This window comes from Limanda limanda, chromosome 21 (genome assembly GCF_963576545.1).
Source record: "Limanda limanda chromosome 21, fLimLim1.1, whole genome shotgun sequence".
NCBI lineage: Eukaryota > Metazoa > Chordata > Actinopteri > Pleuronectiformes > Pleuronectidae > Limanda > Limanda limanda.
In genome coordinates this window covers 17,880,487-17,896,129 of record NC_083656.1, presented here as the reverse complement: position 1 = coordinate 17,896,129, position 15,643 = coordinate 17,880,487, and the positions used below count along the sequence as shown (strand labels likewise).

The 15,643-nt window shown below is 40.3% G+C and overlaps 2 protein-coding genes across 2 annotated transcripts; both read right to left on the bottom strand.

The window, feature by feature from the left end:
- Positions 1–1,332: 1,332 nt before the first annotated feature.
- On the bottom strand, positions 1,333–6,792 carry adprm (ADP-ribose/CDP-alcohol diphosphatase, manganese-dependent). The gene is made up of 3 exons (XM_061095177.1): positions 5,164–6,792; positions 3,318–3,440; positions 1,333–2,785 (listed from the first exon to the last, which is right to left on the bottom strand). The coding sequence occupies exons 1-3, from the start codon at positions 5,735–5,737 to the stop codon at positions 2,487–2,489; spliced, it is 996 nt and encodes a 331-aa protein (XP_060951160.1). The 5' UTR covers positions 5,738–6,792; the 3' UTR covers positions 1,333–2,486.
- A 52-nt stretch (positions 6,793–6,844) lies between these two features.
- On the bottom strand, positions 6,845–13,597 carry rsph1 (radial spoke head component 1). Its single transcript, XM_061095178.1, has 8 exons — positions 13,547–13,597; positions 12,142–12,255; positions 11,560–11,665; positions 11,364–11,454; positions 11,021–11,156; positions 9,832–9,909; positions 8,955–9,036; positions 6,845–6,974 (listed from the first exon to the last, which is right to left on the bottom strand). The coding sequence occupies exons 1-8, from the start codon at positions 13,595–13,597 to the stop codon at positions 6,928–6,930; spliced, it is 705 nt and encodes a 234-aa protein (XP_060951161.1). The 3' UTR covers positions 6,845–6,927.
- Between the last annotated feature and the right edge of the window lie 2,046 nt (positions 13,598–15,643).

The following is a 15,643-nucleotide window of genomic DNA, read 5'->3' as shown; positions in this document are numbered from 1 at the left end:
TAAAAAATAAAAAACTACATCCATTAACCGCTGCTGTGAAGAAAGGTTTCTATTGTTCACAAACAGGTAATAACTGCACCTTTAAACTGACCAGACTGTAGAAAAACTGGGCCTAGTGCCATGTATAAACATAGCTACCCTGTTATTGTGCATTCAATATTAAGCTATTCAAATATTACAAGGGTTCATATTCATGCTTTAAATTTAAACATGTGCAAGGTACAGGGTGGCCGTGCCACTGCCATTTATAAATATACATCTTGCATACAACACTGAGCTATTAAAGTAATTCACAGATTCATGTTGTTATTTTAGACATACATGTAGAAGAGACAGTGAATCCTCAAGCCATCTGTGGATGGCACACATACTCCCACATTAGTGAGATGTCGGACCCTGATGGGTAGCACACAACTTATCTAATCTTGGATGGATGGAGGTTTTCAGGCAGAGGGTCAAATCAGCCTCACAATATGTTGGATGTATGTTAATGTGTATTTAAAGACATTTAAATTTGTGGAAAAAAAATTAGGTCATATATAAATAATTTTTTTTTTTAATTTACATTTTTTTTTTAAATGTTCTAATCAACCAAAGATTTCGCGACCCCCCTGTTGAAGACCTCTGCCATAGACTATGATTGCAGCAGGACTGCTTGACATATAAGTTATCCTTCAAAATGTTTACCCTCATCATTGCTGCTTAAACCTTTTTCTTGATGATGTTTTCCTACACTTTCTTCCTCTATTACACTTCTGTCCGTCCTGGGAGAGGGATCCCTCACATGTGGCTCTGTCTGAGGTTTCTACATATTTTTACCTGTTAAAGGTTTTTTTTACTCTTGTTGAGGGTTAAGGACAGAGGATGTCTCACAATGTTAAAGCCCTATGAGACAAATTGTGATTTGTGAATATGGGCTATACAAATAAAATTTGATTGATTGATTGATATTTGTATAGTGGTGCAGTGAACGTTACAACTTATTATATACATGTTAATAATTTAATTTACATTTTACAGTTGCATTCTTCAGTCATCACACCATTGTATTACTTAATGCCTACTAAGCAGCTATACAAAGCGTTCAACTGCCTTGTAACACCAATGTAATAACAGCCAAAAAATGTAATAAACCGCAACGTAATACAAATCTGCAACTTTTAACAGAGTAATTCCCATAAACGTGATTGTAGTTGCCTACCACAGATGTAATGTCCTGCAAATGTAATAGCTGTTATATCTGCAGTTTTTTTTTTACATTTGCTGGACCATGAAAATCTTAAGGTTTCAAAATTGTAATAACTTCTCACAAATGTAATATGAAAAAGGAAAGAAATTGTCGTCATTGTAGTTTATTGATTTACTCATACACCTGCCAATAGGTTTGAGTCAGCTTATTAGAAAATATCATGGGGTTTGGGCAGAACGGGTCAGAACCCCTCAAAGCAGTGCTCTGAGAAAGTTAGAAATAACAATTTAGGCTGCGCAATAACAATTCCACCTTCAACCTTCGCTGTCTTTCTCTCAAACTCACTCACAGCTTTATCTTTCCTTGTCAGTTCACAGAAAGTTCAAAGAAATTTTGTTGCACGTAAAGCCATCTAGTAAAAGCTATTACATTTGCAGGAAATTATGTATTACTTTTGTAGTAATGGTTGCTATTAGGTTTGTGGGATAATTACATTAAAAGTGAATTTTATTACATAGGGAGGTGCTACATCCCTCTTATGGTCTTCTTCAGTGGACGGAGTATACACGGTTGTCTCGGAGATGGCCACAATTATGAACATGCCATATACAGATATCTATAATCTATCAACTACAAGACAAAGTAATTTAATTGAAAGTGACAGCGATAAGACACGGACAGTCAGCTGGACAGGAAAGTGCAACTACTGCTGATATGAAGTTTTCTTTTCTTTCTTTTTATTCATTGAACTGATTGTTTTACATTGTACACAAAACAGATTTGCACTCATCTTAGGCTGATCTCATCACCTCATAACTGGGCATCCATAATTGTCAGTTAATACAATGCACTTATAAATTTCTCACCCAACTAAAAGTAGAATGTAAGACAATCAGTTGTGTGCAAGAAGCAAACAAGTTTAAAAAAAGACACAGCAATCCCTCAAGAAAAACCAGTTCCCTCTCAAAATATATAAATATGCATTTAATGGGTAATCCCCTAAAGCAACCATTGTCTGGATACATTTCATAGTCAAAATTTAGATCAAAACTCATAAATTCAATAAAATATTTGAGGTACTGCAGTTGTTGATCTGTTCTGATCAGGTAAGTGCATATGACAGCATGTGCCTACTAAACACAGCCGAGTGACTGCGTTTTGTGATACAGTAATTGTCCATACTTCTCCACCAAGGCCTTTAAATAAAACTAGAAGGGTGCAAAGTTATAGGACTTAAAGTCAAAGGCCTCTGCTGTGAGATGGGATACAGATCATGTCATCTATGATCTGTGTTTCTTCAGCTGCATTGAAACAGAAACACTCGATCTGCGATCCTCCCGCTCCCTTTCAGCACCATCCTGTCCTCGTACACCGACACCGTGCCGAAGGCGTCGCTGTCAGGCTGAGTCTCAATCACCCCCTCCAACGTCAGGTGGTGCACGCCAGTGTCTTTGTCTTGGCAGTATCCGCCGTCGTGGTCGTGGCCTGCCATGAAACACACCACACTGCTGTGGGACTTTATGATGTCCAGGAGCTTGTCGAAGTTCCATGCGAGGCAGATGGGATCTGTGGACATGGGGTGGACAGGGAGGTGACCTGCGGGGAAAAAAATAATAATTAATAATCAATGGTTGCCAGGTTCTGATTCAGTCTTCATCGTCACATTGACAATTTGGTTTAAGCTTACATTGTTGATTTCAGACTCAAAAACCAAAGACCAAACTTTCTGGAGGTCTTGATGACATTATAAACTCAAATTACACTTGGTAGAGCACATGCATCTACCAAGGCCAAACAGTCCACCTTAAATTCTATGAAGCTGCACCACATTTCACACTCTCATGGGGATCCATGAATTATTCCTTGGGAAAACAGTGTGAATGCTTGCTAATGCCTCATCTCACAATGGTAAAGAAAATGAAAAAGAATTCTCTGACCCACTCTCCGTTAAAGAGTCACATTCAAATTGAACAGGTTCTTTCTTGAAACAGTCTACATCGTTCCACCGAGTTTTATGTAATGTGGCTTACACACAAAAAACAAACAAACATGGGTGAAAACATAACCTTGGTGAAACCTAGGAATAACAAATAATCAGATTTTTAGGAAAAAGAAAGATTTCACTTACTGATAATAGTGACTCTCTCCTTCTTCTCATCAGCCGACGACAGCACAGACTCTAGCCAGTCCAGCTGGTCCTTACTGAACCCACCGTTGAACATGGTGAATCTCCTCTCTAGACCCTCTACCACTGAAACAACATAGAAACATTAGTGATACACTAACAGAAAGGAAGGGGACTGACACATCACAAAAGCAAGCCAATTCATGGGCTGCATCCTTCCAAGCACTTAGTCTTGACCGAGTAGGCTGCAATGGCTAAGCTAAAAGGAGAGGGTCTGGTCTATGGAGGATTTCCTATCACTAACATTAGTTGACCCGCTCTTACAGTGGCATCATTAGCTACTTTGAGCCCTGGCACTTGCTGCTATCACTATGATAAAAATATGATACATGATACAAGGTGTGCGATTTTAGAAGTAGTTAAAATAAACGTACAGCTTTTGTTTGTTTATAAGAAAACTTCGCAGGACACCTTTGACTTTTCCAGGGGACTTGATGGCCACAAGTGAAGAGTTAGGGATCATAGTAAATGATCAACCACAGAGTAACAGTACTACAGATAAAGTAAGAGTCAGTGAACTGTTTCAAAATGTCTACTACATGACAATCTGTTATAATACAACCTCACTTTATGAAACCAAGCAACTGGCCATAAGAGACTATGGTTTAAACAATAATACCCCTGATTTTAACAAATGAAGCAAGAAAACCATATATAATTCTCATCAACTTTTCTTTTGAAAAGAGAAGACTATGTAATATTTTCCTCAGAAGTTAAAAAATTGTGCTGCATTGCAGCCCGGATCGAGAAGAACCCAATTAGTCGACTTTACGGTGCTATTTGAATCTGCCAATCATGTTTATTTCATTCCACCCTGTGAGAATTTCAAAATTTCTGAATTGCTGGTCAGACATAAGGCTTGGTTAAAAAACTGTTCTCTTTAAATTGATCTCTAGAATCATTCTATATTGATTTATAAAAAGGACAGATCAATCACACTCAGGTCCTTGGGTAAGTTTGTTTGTTTGGTGCTGCCTTCAGGTTCTTTTAAAAAAACGACACTTTACAGAGGACAACCACGCCAAAGTCTTCCATTGTTTACAGTTTGTCCATTTAATAAAGCCAACTGGGCTGTTGAACTTGTTTTTCTAAAACATATTTTAGATTATCTACACCTGTATCATTAAAAATGAATCTTCAGTGTTGTGTTTAATTGCAGCATCGTCCATTCACAGCTTCCTGACTGGGACACATCACCTGCACGTGTGCTTCCGCGCAGGCGCAAAAAGGTTTGGTGGCACTAGTCTGTGCGTTGCAATTGTAAATATCAAAAAAATACAATAATGATTATTAGTATTCTTTTTGTTGTTATTATTCTACCGCAGCTTGGTGTAATTTCCTATTGGGGATTCTGTAAAACTTTGGAAAACTGTCAAAGTGAAAGTGAAGGTGAAGTCCCTTCAAAGTGAAATATGCATTAAGTATCACATTAGGGCTATGGGGATATGGCCACAAATTATATAAGACAAAAATGTTTATCAGAGAGACTATTACTTTTCTTCAATTTAAAAACAGATTTTTGCTGCGGAGTGAAGATTGTGGTTTTATACAATGACAAAAACTTTATAAACACCAAAACATTATACAAATGTAATATCAATATGGTATACATGCTCACTGTCCATAATGCAAAACAATATATAGATATATATTGGACCTTTGTTTCATTGCTACTGATGGAAATTGTACATGTCGATTATTATGTTGTTGTTTTTGGCCGAGCCCTATATCACACTGAAAGGAAGTTATGAAACTGAAAGTGACCTGTGATGTCATCAGGGCACCGTACCTGGGGGGCAGTTGAGGTCCTCGTTGTTGTTGTGCTGTCTGATCACATCCATCGCTCCCTTGTACTCCTCACTGGACTCCTCTCTGCCCAGCAGGCTCACGTCGTAGGCGTCCAGCACCACGAAGGTGAAGCCGGGGAATGGGCTGAATCGGTAGGCGTAGATCTCGGGAGCAGCCCGGTCCGCCGGCTCCTCGGTGTCAGTGTCGGTGGGGGTCGTGTTGAGCCTGGAGCTCAGCAGCGCCCCCCTGCTGAAGTTATAGAACTCGTGGTTGCCCCACACATGGTGCACCTCCGCGGGGCCGGAGCCGAACGCCCTCAGCACCGTGTCCAGCGCCCGGTCCGAGGCGCCGCTGCCCTTGTTGAAGCCGTCGATGATGTCCCCGAGCTGAAGGACGAACCGCGGCGCCACGGCCGAGTCCGACCACCCCTGCTGGGCGTTCCTCAGCAGCTGGAGGCCGCTGCGGTAGTAGCGCCTCCGCGACCGGGTGAAGTTGTAGCCGTCGTCGATGTCCGCGTACTGGATGTCAGCGATCACACCGAACGTGAACAGGGGCGGTTGTTGCTGATCGTCCATTCTCCAGCGGGTGTTGGGAAGAAGTGACGTCCCGGGGCGTTTGCAGCACGGTCCCACTAAACAGAATGTGTAGCGTGACAACCTGCACACATGATGGAATCCTGCCAGCTCACTTTGTTCTGTCGTCTCATTTAGTGACTGAACTCAAACCAACATGCACGGTAGTGATCTGACAAGTACAACCTTGAATACTACAAAATAAAAGCAGCGACCTCCGCTTATCATCTTCAAAATAAAGCAAGTAACGTTTATCTGTACTGCACTGTTACAGGCAAGGTGCTTTACATGGCCAAAAAGGCTTAAAACAGAGGGAGCACGAGGTTTTTTACATGTGTAAAAACTGAAAATACACACTAAAAAGAATCCAGCTTCCCTGCCTCCCGTGGTATATTTGTACTATTGCAGATAATTGCACTATTTTTTCTTTTTTCTTCAGCTGTATATCTATATATATTTTATTTTCTATTTTAAATTTTTGATATTCTATTTTATTCTATTTTATGCTATTTCTATTTTATTTTTTTTGGTTGTGATTACTTGAGCATTGCTAGAAGTGAGCCTGTGACTCAAGCATTTAATTGCCAGCGACTGCTTAATGTTATTGTTGTGCATTTGATAATAAACTCTTGAATATTGAATATTGAATCCCTTAAAATGAAAAGCATCATAGATAATAGAGAGATGGATGGCTCTTAAACTTGTGTCCCAAAAGAAGCCCACGTGCTGTAAACTTGCTGTTTTCTTAATATGCCTGTGCTTCATATACGGTGGTCCTGGAGGTCAAAACCCAAAGACTGTTGTAGAAAATACAAAACACACAAAACTGCAAAATGTCATTGTGTTTTCTGCAAACAGTGTTTTGACAGTCAGGGCCACAGTTGTATAGTCTGCTTGTGTGTGTTTCCATTTTATATAATTAAGAACAAGTTACATTTAACCACTTAAATGTCACTGAGGAAGAGTAATGTTCTTCTTCTTCACACTGCATTAAACAGTCTGAGAAGCAAATGGTGTCCATCCAGGATAGTTTCAGCAAAGAGTGAAATATTCAATTTGTCACCATTTGATCTGTCGTATAAAAGGCACGAAATACACAGGCTCAACAGATTGTGCTGACATATTGATACGTTTATTTTTGCTTTACTCCAACAAAGGCTGAAACATGCAGGATACTCTGTTGATCACGCAGATCAGATCTCTTCAGCCCCTTCTTGCGAAGCTCGGTCTCTGTCCCCATCTTAAAAAAAAGACACACTTGAGTATACACTTACACGGTCACTTATTCTGTATTCCCATTTACCACTTTCAGATCTAATTTGATCCCTCGGCTTCTGCAGTTCTGCATTTGAAGCATTTCAGGCATTTGCGCAACAACACTGCAAACTGTACACTAACATTCACGCTCAAGTTGAAATTGTTCCCGAGAAAAATTATTTTGCCCGAGAAAATATACACTGCTCAAAAAAATTAAAGGAACACTTTGAAAACACATCAGATCTCACTGTGAAAAAAAATTATGTTGGATATTTATACTGATATGGACAGTTTAATGTCTTATGAACAAAAGGATGCCACATCTTTGATGGAAATAAAAGTTTTCAGCCTACAGAGGGCTCAATTTTATAGACACCCCGAAAATCATAGTGAAAAAGTGATGTGGCAGGCTTGTCCATTTTGCCGAAATTCAATTTCTGCAACTCAAAATGCTTCTCAATATCTTGTGTGGCCCCCACGTGCTATAGCATGCTTGACAACGTCGCGGCATGCTCCTAATGAGACAACGGATGGTGTCTTGTGGGATGTCCTCCCAGATCTGTCTAAGGGCATCAGTGAGCTCCTGTAAAGTCTGAGGAGCAACCTGGCGGCGTTTGATGGACCGAAACATAATGTCCCAGAGGTGTTCAATCGGGTTTAGGTCAGGTGATCGTGAGGGCCATTCAATTGCATCAATTTCTTCATCCTCCAGGTACTGCCTACATACCCTTGCCACATAAGGCCGGGCATTATCGTGCGTCAGGAGGAACCCAGGACCTACTGCACCAGCGTAGGGTCTGACCATGGGTTCAAGGATTTCATCCTTGAACCCATGGAGACTGCCGTTCTCTAGCCTGTAGAGGTCTGTGCGTCCCTCCGTGGATATGCCTCCCCAGACCATCACTGACCCACCACATAACCGGTCATGCTGAATGATAGTGCAGGCAGCATAGCGTTCTCCTTGGCTTCTCCAGACCCTTTCACGTCTATCACAGGTGCTCAGGGTGAACCTGCTCTCATCTGTGAAAAGCACAGGGCGCCAGTGGCAGACATGCCAATTCTGGTGTTCTATAGCAAATGCCAACCGAGCTCCACGGTGCTGGGCAGTGAGCACAGGGCACACTACGGGACGTCGCGCCCTGAGGCCACCCTCATGAAGTCTGTTTCTGACTGTTTGGGCAGAGACATTCACACCAGTGGCCTGCTGGAGGTCATTCTGTAGCTGGGGAAGTGCTCAACCTGTCCCTCCTTGCACAAAGCAGCAGATATCGGTCCTGCTGATGGGTTGAGGACCTTCTACGGCCCTGTCCAGCTCTCCTAGTGTAACTGCCTGTCTCCTGAAATATCCTCCATGTTCCGGAGATTATGCTGGGAAACACATCAAATCTCCTTGCAACGGCACACATGGATGTGCCATCCTGGAGGAGTTGGACAATCTGTGCAACTTCTGTAGGGTTAAGAAATCGCCTCATGCTCCCAGTAGAGATAATCACTCTAGCTAAAGCCAACACTAATGGAAAACCAGTCGAAGTGATCAAGAGGGAGAAACTTGAAATGGCCTCCACATGCAAAACCACTCCTATTTTGGGGGTCGTGTCATTGTTGCCCCCGTAGTGCACCTGTTGTTAATTCCATCAACACCAATGCAGCTGAAACTGATTAACAACCCCCTCTGCTACTTAACTGACCAGATAATTATCAAAAAAGTGCAATTGAATTCATGCCATACCCTGATAAAAAAGTGTTCCTTTAATTTTTTTGAGCAGTGTATTTGGACAGTAGACTAATATATAAAATATTGAATCTAAAAAAGTGTACCCTTGAAACTATATTTAGATCACAATGTAAGAAAATGCACTTTACACATTTTGACAAAAATGTATTGGTGGGTAGGAGTAAAACTGTTCTTAGTATTTTAGTATGGCAGTATTTCTAACTGCCATTTTTATTTCATAAAGTTCACCTGTCGCGTCAATGACGTTCTTGGGAACCCACTTGAGGGTGGTGGGGGGCCCAAGCTCGCCCCAGTCCATGTCAGATAGATCCTGTCAAGAGGGGAGTTAGCAAAACATTCAAATCTTCAGCTGAACAAGGGTGAGCCTGAAAACTTCTGCAAATGTCAGGCTCAGCAGAGATGAAACACACGGACGCTTGCATGTTAAACACACATCTAGGTTCTCTATGCATCCTGAAGTTTTACTGTGACCAAAGATGACCCATCACATCATGCGTTTGATGTTAAACAGGCCATGGAATGTAAATAAAGATGGACAAGTTTCCACTTTCTCCCAATGCACAAAAATGAAGCTAAAACATCTCCAATACAGGTGCCGCCATCCTGTGCTATGACGTCATATGAAGCCAGTGTCTGTGCAGTAGTGATTGGGTCACAAGGTCCCGCCCATCCACCCACCCAATTTTGAACATAAATCATTGTGATAAAAAATGACAGAAAACAACACTGAAAATGTTTTATCTGACGTGTATTTTAGCTTTTTAGTTTGGTCCATGTCCCATCCACATACATGGAGGAGGCAGGGTGATGACCTTTAATGTAGCCGGCCACCAGGGAACATTTAAGATCCTTTTGGTTTCACTTTTAGCGAGCTGTCTGACATCCATCTTTGAACAAAGTCTATTGAACAGGTACGTGTGCAGCCTTCTTGGGCCAGCAACACAAATGTATCTATATGAAAAAGCATTCTCTTATAAAGTGAAAATTCCACAAAATCCTCATGCTAGACGCTGTCTGACCAGAGTACAGCAGAAGTAAAATATAAAGGGAAGAAATTAAATCAGTTGACTCACTGAGCTAAAACAATGGGTGGATGTTGTCTTACCTGCGCTTTTTCAATTTGTTGGAATTCACCGTGCTGCTCACACCCAATATCAAACACGTACTTCCCCGGGCCGTAGGGCTGCAAAATGAGAACAGGAAGGTAAAGACAAATAACACCGAGGACAGAGTTACAAAAGGTTTATAGTTTCATTATAGAGTGGATCAAATGACTTTGTGCAATGCGGCATCGGTCACATATACAGCATTTCCACATCATTCAGCTCATTGTTGTGATTTATTTAGATTAAACTTTGCTGTTTTGGTTCAGCCTCTCCTTAACCTACTTCCCAGCAGCAGCAGGCAGCTGTTTTTAAAGAGAAATCTCTGATGCACTGACTGTGCACTGCATCCCCACCACCCAACCCCAGACACAAAGCAGTTTGTGTTTTAGAGCTGGATATTTCCTTCTGGAGTTGGGTGACACCACAATACAGTTCAGATGACTCTGAATGACTGCTATATGCAACTTTACATCGAACAATATGTCACTGTTGTGTTATGCTGCTCCCAACTGGCAGAAATAATGATTTTATTCTGCTTTACACCTGCATCTCTTTCTTTTTCCCTGAATCAAAAGCTAAAAGTCATGTTTGCAATATAATGGCCTTGTAAGGTTGATACAGTTAGCAAAGTAATGTCTATTCACACATCCTGAAGACACAGAAAAAGACAAGAATAGTACTTAGAAGAGCACATTCGACTCAGTCAGTCGCTTTAAATTTAGTCAAATTACACACTTCACACAAATGTGAAATCCTGCTAACTAACAGACAAACAAACAAATGCCAATTAAAAAATAATTTCTTGTTGGAGGTAATTATCATTCATTTGGTGACCCCAGATGACCCTACATAGTGTCCATTAAGTTACTACATGCTTCTAAATATGTTGATATAGATATGTATATGTAATTGCAAATATTGTCTTGTGTCTAGTACACAGTGGTTTTATCAGAAATTATTACAGAAAATTAGCTGAAAGATACCAAAGCATTCCATGCATGTGAGGGGAACTGCAGAGTTGGGTGAGATAAGCCGATTAACTTTTAAATGGTACATTTTGGATAAAAAGGGGGAAATCATTCTTGCCCCCCATGTAGTCTACGGTTCAACTAAAATGTTTCAATTATTTCTGGTAACTACTGACAAATATAAGCTTTTCACAAAATAAGTCATGAAAACAGAACTTACTTTATTGTTGACAAAGTTTCCCTCGTATCTGTGGTTAGAGTGGAGGTACTCTCCCGCTGACTCCATTTGGCCATTCACCCATGAGCCCCTGTACTTTGAACCAGTTTCTGCGTAGTGGTAAATGCCCTGACCATTCCTGGAAATGAGCTGATTTAGTATTGTGCAGGTAAAAAAGAGGTCTCTAGTGTCTATAATTGGATTATATCTGGTAGTTTTTGTTTCTTACTGTTATTTTAACAGCATTCCAGAGATTTTACAATTGAATTAGGTACTTTTTTATATTGTAACCTAGACATAAAAAGTCATCATGTACATATTGTATTGTCAAAAGCTGTAGACTAACCTCATATCACTTAGCCACTCTCCATCATACGTGTCTCCGTTGGCGTAAGTGTAGATACCATGACCTTGTCTCGTGTTCTCTACCCAGGACCCTGAAAGACAGAGACAGTTAAAGACAAAAGTCAGGTTTTTTATAGCTCTATGTCAGAACTTCAGCTCATAATCTAATCTTTGATAGACACAGTAAAAATGCATACCTTCATATTTAGAGCCATCTGGATAGTAAAAGATGCCCTCTCCATGTCTTAGGTTCTTTTTATAGTCTCCCTCATATCTCGCCCCTTTCTTGAAGCGGTATGTCCCCTGTGAGACAAAACAGTCAAAGACAGATATGCATTAGTTACGAAAGTGATTATTTCCAAAGTAATACAATGTTTAAAAAAAAGAGTAAGTTCAAATTGCACTTATGCAGTATATACTGATATCAAATATAGCTATTTTATACATATGAAGGCTAATATGTCTCATGCATCATGTGGTGTGTTTGCTCTATTGGAAAAAATTTGTGGTTGTTTAATTATCCTTTTCCTCACTGTGCATGGACTGATTGATGTGACTGTTGAGGCCATGAACTGCAAGAATCTAATGTATATTTACTGAATGAGCTCCATGATGATCACATGTGTACTTAAAGATGTTCTTGTCCTAACTGGGGCGCAAGTTTGTGCTGCGACCTCAGTATTCATTCAGTCCCATTTAGACTCAGCCTTGACTTGAGCTGGAGCAGAGCTAGTGGTAGATTTGATTTGGACTTGACAAAGGCAGCTCCAGTTTCATACCTGTCCGCATCTTTTGCCAGACTCATACTGTCCCTGATAATTGTCCCCGTTGGGCAGGATAGCTTTACCGACTCCATGTCTCTCCCCTGCATCATTTCTCTGCCCCTCGTACTCCTGTCATGAAGCAAAAAGACATAAACATGAGTCTTAGAACACACACACTCACAAAACCATAGTTACTTATTGCCTAGCCCCAGCTTTTAGCCTAACATTAACCTAAACCCAACCTTAAAACATGTTTTCACCTAAAATTGTTATGAGTTAAACAGATTTGGGTCCCCACAACATGAGAAATATATAAACCTTACCCATAACCTTAACCATGACTAATTCATACCTAACTTTAACCTTAACCAAACCACAATTCTGATCTTAACCCTAACTTTAACCAAGTACACATAAATTAAGTTTAGCCTCATTAGGGCCGAGCTTCAGTCCCCAGGAGGTGTGCTGGTCCTGACCAGGTCAGTGTTTATTCTTGAAAAGGATATAACCCTGTGATCCACAACATGGGTCAAAACTTAATGACCGGGTTCAGATTTTATTTTCCATATCTTTGCAGTGAATGATGTCATCATTCAGTATTTCAGGTATTCCCCAATTAACTTGTTTTTGATCATCACAAATCTTTGTTTAAATTTTTCCTTTGTTACTTTTTGAATAAAAATCCTTTTTGTATCACGACCCTTCAAATGCACGTGTGTAAAAAATTAACCGTATTCATTTCCTGTGTTATTCCATGCATGGCTGAGTGTTTCTTTGCTATATGTGCTTTGAAATAAATGTATTTTATCATTTAATATTCTAAGTTGTCATTAAATATCTTTTTTTTTGATTACCGCAAATCCTTATTTCCTTTTTCCTTTCTTACTTTATAAACAAACATTACAACAGACCTGAACGAGTACCGAGCTAAGCTAAGGTAATCTAAGTATGTTATCTCACCCCGAGTTTACTGGAAGTATCCTCAAACTCATCAGATTCACCATCAGACATTGTTCCGAGTCACTTCTTGTTCAGCCGGGGAGGCAATTATTGATTCTGAGTGTGAGATCTCTGAGGCTGAGGACCTAGACTATATTCTACAGGATCAAGCTGGAGTTGTGTCTTGGAATTCAGCTACCCTAAATGGATAATGGTCCTTTGATGACATAAAAGATAAGTCTCCTATGTCTTCAAAGGAGCATTCTCCAAAATGAAGATAGAGGAACGAATGTATTAAAGAAACACCCAGCCTTGCCTTACATAACACAGGAAATGAATACGGGACTTGTTTGACCCATGCTGTGCATTTGAAGGGGTTTGCATAGCTTGTGTATATCAAAGGGTTAAGAGATGTAACTGAGAGTGTAAACATACACACACACACACACACTCAAGTATATTTATAAGTATATTCTCTCACCCCCAGTTTATTGAGTTCATCCTCAAACTCAACAGATCCCACGTCAGACATTGTTCTGAGTCACTTCTTGTTTTAATTCAGTTTACAGGTAAAAGATCGCCAAACAACTCTGTGCGCTCCTGGTAGTTTACAGTTACCATGACGACGGTGCCTGACACGTGACCCAAGGTTGGTCGGTGAACACCCGCCCACCCCTGACTACCTGGCCACTGATTGGTTAGATTTAGGTTTACAGAGTGATGGTTGGGTAGAATTAGGGTAAAAACATAAAGGTGAGCTAATCAGAGGCAGAACGAGGGGGAAATTTGTTTTGTCCTTTTTAATAAATTTGATTAAATTGTATACTATTACTGTTCACTCTGACTGAAAAGCCAAACTTTGCTATTTTAGGTGATGTTTGATTAATCCTGAGTTGTGGTTGTAGTTTTCCAACAGTGACTCTCGAGGGCGCTGTAGTCTACTTTTGACCAACAAAGAAAAGTACTTCTTATTTTAATACTCCTGTAGGAAAATCACACAGGGACTACAGACAGACAGACAGACAGACAGACAGACAGACAGACAGACAGACAGACAGACAGACAGACAGACAGACAGACAGACAGACAGACAGACAGACAGACAGACAGACAGACAGACAGACAGACAGACAGACAGACAGACAGACAGACACACAGACACACAGACACACAGACACACAGACACACAGACAGACAAGGGCATAACAATAAGATATGGTCAAAATGAGTAAAGAATAGGTCACACTGCAGTGAGATGTAAGTCTAGCCAAGAAAACTTTTTTAAAGCTGTCACTGTAAAGAAGTATGTGCTAATGGAGCTATTGACTATACAAATATTTTAAGCACAAGGTGATTGAAAGGCACAAGTAACCGAGTCAGAGGGTTGAAGCCAAATATAAATACAGATTTAAAGATAAATAACTGAAACTATACAAAGTGGTATTGACTAATTTACTAACTTCTAAATGTAAGTTTCCTCCATGATAAACCTCTACCACCACAAGCACAGAACACTGACGCTGGTCATGAATGTTGAAAACAGCAAATCTTTAAATTAAATGTACATATGGGCAGCTGTGGCTCCTCTGGGTGATCCACTTACCAGAGGGTGGGCTGTTGGATTCCAGTCATTCTGCTTGCCAAAGTGTGTTTGGGCAGTGTGTGAGTGAAAGAGAAAGTGCTGCACATAGAGCACATAGCACATGTGTGTGTGAATGTGTGGATGGCAAAATTGTACGGTAAAGCCTTTTGAGTGGTTATCAAGACTAGAAAGTACTATAATCAAATACTATATACAGAACATTTACATATCAATTCAGTGTTTTGCTTTATTATATTAATAATAATAATTAATGCCTTCTAGCTCAGGCAGCACCAATTTTATCAAATGATATCAAAGTGCTTCTCTGACGGATAATAGACTGAGTTACCTCAACTTAGCAGCCCTTCATTTAGACAACTTGAACTTGACTTGACATTAACTCATAAGCCATGAGATTTTACCATCTGTTGCATTAAAGATTAGAACGAACTCTGTGCAGTCCCCTGCATTGTCCGTGGCTTTCTGAGACTCACGAGGAGGTGATTCTCAAAATGTCTGGAGCAGTCACTGAGTCAATAGAATAGTGTGTCAGTTATATCATAGATATTCTTAGGGACTGTCCTCCAGTCCCTAAGAATATCTCACTCCTTATTATTCCCTATGGAGAAGACCACACTTAAGATGGAGAGAGTGTGAGCCACAAGTTCATTAGTTGCTTGTTCATGATTTAGCACCCCCCTTGTCAGTTTACAGGCACCTAATCTTCCTCTCCTCACACTGACGCCTGGCTAAAGACCTCCATTCACTCAAAGCCAGTGGAGTTGTTCATTTCATTTAAATGCCCTGCCACCTTGTTTACACCTTGTGACATGTAACATTAGGCTGGTCGCCCCGTTAGTCTGAATGTAGATGCATTTGTTATCCACACCAATTGTCACGAAAAAATCATTAAAGATTGTTTTGCTTTCCAAGAATGAGATAATAAAATCAATATGAACAATACCTCCAGACTTCCAGCTCCAGCTCTGTACTCTG

Coding starts and splice junctions, on each gene's coding strand:
- rsph1 (XM_061095178.1), bottom strand. CDS start 13,597: ATGTCTGACGTGGGATCTGTTGAGTTTGAGGATGAACTCAATAAACTG. Junction 11,455..11,559: donor AGATGGCTCTAAATATGAAG/GTATGCATTTTT, acceptor TCTGTCTTTCAG/GGTCCTGGGTAGAGAACACG. Junction 6,975..8,954: donor GAACGTCATTGACGCGACAG/GTGAACTTTATG, acceptor CTTTTTTTTAAG/ATGGGGACAGAGACCGAGCT.
- adprm (XM_061095177.1), bottom strand. CDS start 5,737: ATGGACGATCAGCAACAACCGCCCCTGTTCACGTTCGGTGTGATCGCT. Junction 3,441..5,163: donor GGACCTCAACTGCCCCCCAG/GTACGGTGCCCT, acceptor ATGTTGTTTCAG/TGGTAGAGGGTCTAGAGAGG. Junction 2,786..3,317: donor GGAGAGAGTCACTATTATCA/GTAAGTGAAATC, acceptor TTTTCCCCGCAG/GTCACCTCCCTGTCCACCCC.